This window comes from Triticum aestivum, chromosome 6B (genome assembly GCF_018294505.1).
Source record: "Triticum aestivum cultivar Chinese Spring chromosome 6B, IWGSC CS RefSeq v2.1, whole genome shotgun sequence".
In the NCBI taxonomy this organism is placed as follows: Eukaryota; Viridiplantae; Streptophyta; class Magnoliopsida; order Poales; family Poaceae; genus Triticum; species Triticum aestivum.
In genome coordinates, this window is record NC_057810.1 from 581,404,027 (window position 1) to 581,407,227 (window position 3,201).

Below are 3,201 nucleotides of genomic sequence, written 5' to 3' on the forward strand. Positions count from 1 at the left end.
CAAATATAATCCACCGGTTCAACGCGACGATCCATTATCACGCACCACTAACCCGCACAACCCCCTTCCAGAATCATGCAGGGGTCGAATGAGTGAGTGCGGATAATTCAGAGAAGCTGCCGAGTCTGAAGCAAACTGCAGCAGGTTGGCATCTTCCAAATCAATCTGAAATCATGCATGCACACAGAGTTGACCGAGACAATTGGCTTGCACAGAGACAGAGCATTCACGACGACATGGCATGGTGGACTAATAATAAAACCACCAGAGAGGAACTAACAAGAAAACGCACAAGGGAGAAGAGAGAGTCCAGAAACACGCTATTGAGAGGCGAAATCAAGGTGAATTGGAAGCCATTCGGCGGCTTCTCGTCTTCGAACCATAGTTTTTGTTGGCAAGAGAATGATGATCCAAGCATGTATCTCTAACAGCCTTTTTTTCGGACCGGTATCTCTAACAGCCTGAAGATAGGTTTATAACTCCCTATCTCCTGGCCTGACAATCAGCAAGCATGGCTGGGACAGTAGGATGGATGTGTTAACTCGTCTCCGTCGAGGGGAATGTCGGTCATGCTATCAGCTCGTCCGGCAACGCCACGAACCTCGCACGCTTCTGAAACATGGAAATGGAGACAGGATTAGACTTCAGGAAAGGCGACAATTGTTACACAGATTTGTCTACGGATCCCGTTACGTATCGACGCTCAAAATAAAACTTGTGGGTCTGGGTTCAACACCACAAGAGAATTTAGAAACAAGAAACAAAAACGATGGGCGGCATCAATTCATTTCTTTTTTGTCTCATTCTGCTAACTCTAATTTGTTTTTGTTTCTTTTTTATGATTATTGTGACGGTTACCGACTCCAGTTGTTAAATGATACTGGTGTGTGAAAGAGGAAACCCGCACGAAAGTTGTGCTGTGCTTGCTGTGTACGTTGTTTCCCGCAATGAGCGGAGAAGAGTTTCCCAGGCGTAGTGCGCCACTGAGACAGGGTACATGTTCTCTGCAGACAGCAGTACAAGAAAACTCTTCTTGCCGCTGTACTGTGCGCGGCATCTGCTCTGACATTCGGCAGTTTCGCTAGCCTTACACTAGTGGTTAGTGGGTGCTTTTCCACTGCGGTAACCAACCGCACAAACCGAACAAAACCCAAGAATTCTACTACTCTTATGTACTCCGTCCGGAGAAATGAATATATCCCGACGTATTTTTGTTTTAGATGCATTCATTTTCATCTACTACCTCCGTCCGGGTTTATTGGTCCCCATTGTATTTCGTGCCAAATTTTGACCATAGATTAAATTAACAAAATGTTCACGCATGTCACCAAACATTGTATTTTTGAAAACTATGTTCAAATACGAATCCAATGAGATAATTTTTTTTGACATGCATTAACAATTTGTTAGTTAAATCTTTAGTCAAAATTTGGCACAAACTACAAAGAGGACCTATAACCAAGGACCGAGGTAGTATTTCTCAAACAAGTATTTCGCGATGGAGGAAGTAGGATACAACGCATTGCTGGCCAAGATTTTTGTTTCTTCTTCTAGAATATAATTGCTGCAAGGGACGAATTCTGCAGTACTATATATATGTGATTGACTTTTGGTTGTGCATCTCAACTCAAGTTGGAGTAGGAAGTAAAAATGCAGATCTTGTTCAGAGTTCTGTCGAACGAATATAATTCATGCATCACGCACTGTGCACAAGGGAACACGCAGTGATGCAATGCACGTGCAGAATGGATGGGGCTAATTGATTGATTTGAAGAGTAGGAGCAGTAATGGTGGTTACCTCCTCCTTGGTGCCGGGGAGGGTGGGCCACCTCTGCGGCGTCTTGGGCGGCGCGCCGGGCGCCGGCTTGGGGAGCATGAAGCCGGAGCCCCACTCGGGCGTGGCCGCGAACCGCGGGCTGCGCAGGATCCCGGGCGGCCGCTCGGGCGTCACCTTGGCGCTGCAGCCGCCGTCGCCCACCGCGGCGCACAGCTCCATGATCTTGGCCGCCGCCTCGGCCGCGTCCCGGCTCTCCCCCATCAGCTTCTCGACCTGCGCCTTGGGGAGCCGCATCCTGAGTCGCACGGGGGTACCTCCGCCGCCGCCCGAGACACCGTAGCCGCCGGGGAGCGGGGAGGCGGGCGCGGAGGCGGAGGCGATGCCCTGGAAGGAGGAGAGGTCGGAGGTGGAGCGGCGGGCGAGCATGAGCGACTCGAGCCGCTCGCGCGCGCCGACGCGGAGGTTGCCCGACCACGCGCGCCTGGGCGGCCCCGCGGCGGGGCGGCGCGGGAGCGCGACGAGGAAGTAGAGCCGGCCCCGGCGCAGCGGCGCGTCGTGCGCCAGGGGCCGCGCCCGCGCGCCCAGCAGCTTGACCTCCTCCGCCTCCAGCAGCTGGAAGCCCGGGTGGTCGCGCAGCACGTCGGACGCCGCCGCCGGCGGCTTGACCCGGAAGGACGTGCCGTCCAGCTGCATCACCTTGGCCCCCTTGCGCTTCGCCCCAATGCTGTTCCCCATCGCTCCTCCTCTCCTCTCTCGCTTCGGTCTCGGTGGTGCTGCCGGTGCGCGTGGACGGACGGCGTTGCTGCGTGCCGGCGCGGCGCGTGTTTGGTCTTGATTCTTGAGGGAGGCGTCGTCTGTCTGCCTCTGCTCGACTCTCTCTCTCGGGAGGCGCGGCCTGTGCGTCGTGATCTTTTGTTTGTTTTATAAAAGGAAGGAAACTGCAGGAGAGGAGGAGGTGAGGGGTCAAAGGTGACGAGGGGCGTATTTTATGGAGATGCCGAGGTGGTGGCCTTGTCTCTCTTGCGTTTCCCGCTTTCGGATGCAGATTGCCGGGGAGCACTCCATTGCCGAGATAGCGCCCGTCCGTCTGCGTGTGAATAATGATCGGGCGCAAAGTTTCTGGTTACTCCACTCACCGCAGGAGAGCCAACACGGAGACTCCACCGTTTCACAGCTCGCAATCATGGCAACCAGAAGTACATACATACAGTTATCAAAGTGTGTCCGTGTGTGTGCATGCATGTGAAAGCGTTGGGATGAACGGAATCTGTGCGGGGGGATATCAGGAATTCAGGACTGGCTTCCATTGTGGTTACTCACGATCGTGGGTTGGCACAAGATCTGCGTGTAGTAACGTGTTGGCTTTAGCTCTTTCGCCAACACTGCCCAACCGTGAACTGTAAAGCGAGCGGCGATAAGTGAGG

General features: G+C 53.5%; 1 protein-coding gene across 1 annotated transcript; it reads right to left on the reverse strand.

Annotated features, from left to right (window-relative positions):
* Positions 1-305: 305 nt before the first annotated feature.
* Positions 306-2,920, reverse strand: LOC123134480 (uncharacterized protein At1g66480). The gene is made up of 2 exons (XM_044553733.1): positions 1,799-2,920; positions 306-612 (listed from the first exon to the last, which is right to left on the reverse strand). Exons 1-2 carry the CDS (start codon positions 2,510-2,512, stop codon positions 568-570), a joined length of 759 nt encoding a protein of 252 aa, XP_044409668.1. The 5' UTR covers positions 2,513-2,920; the 3' UTR covers positions 306-567.
* Positions 2,921-3,201: the final 281 nt, after the last annotated feature.

What these genes read in the sequence shown, in the direction of transcription:
- LOC123134480 (XM_044553733.1), bottom strand. Translation starts at nt 2,512, where the DNA reads ATGGGGAACAGCATTGGGGCGAAGCGCAAGGGGGCCAAGGTGATGCAG. An exon ending in TCCCCGGCACCAAGGAGGAG is followed by an intron (nt 613 to 1,798) that starts GTAACCACCATT and finishes TCCATGTTTCAG; the next exon opens with AAGCGTGCGAGGTTCGTGGC.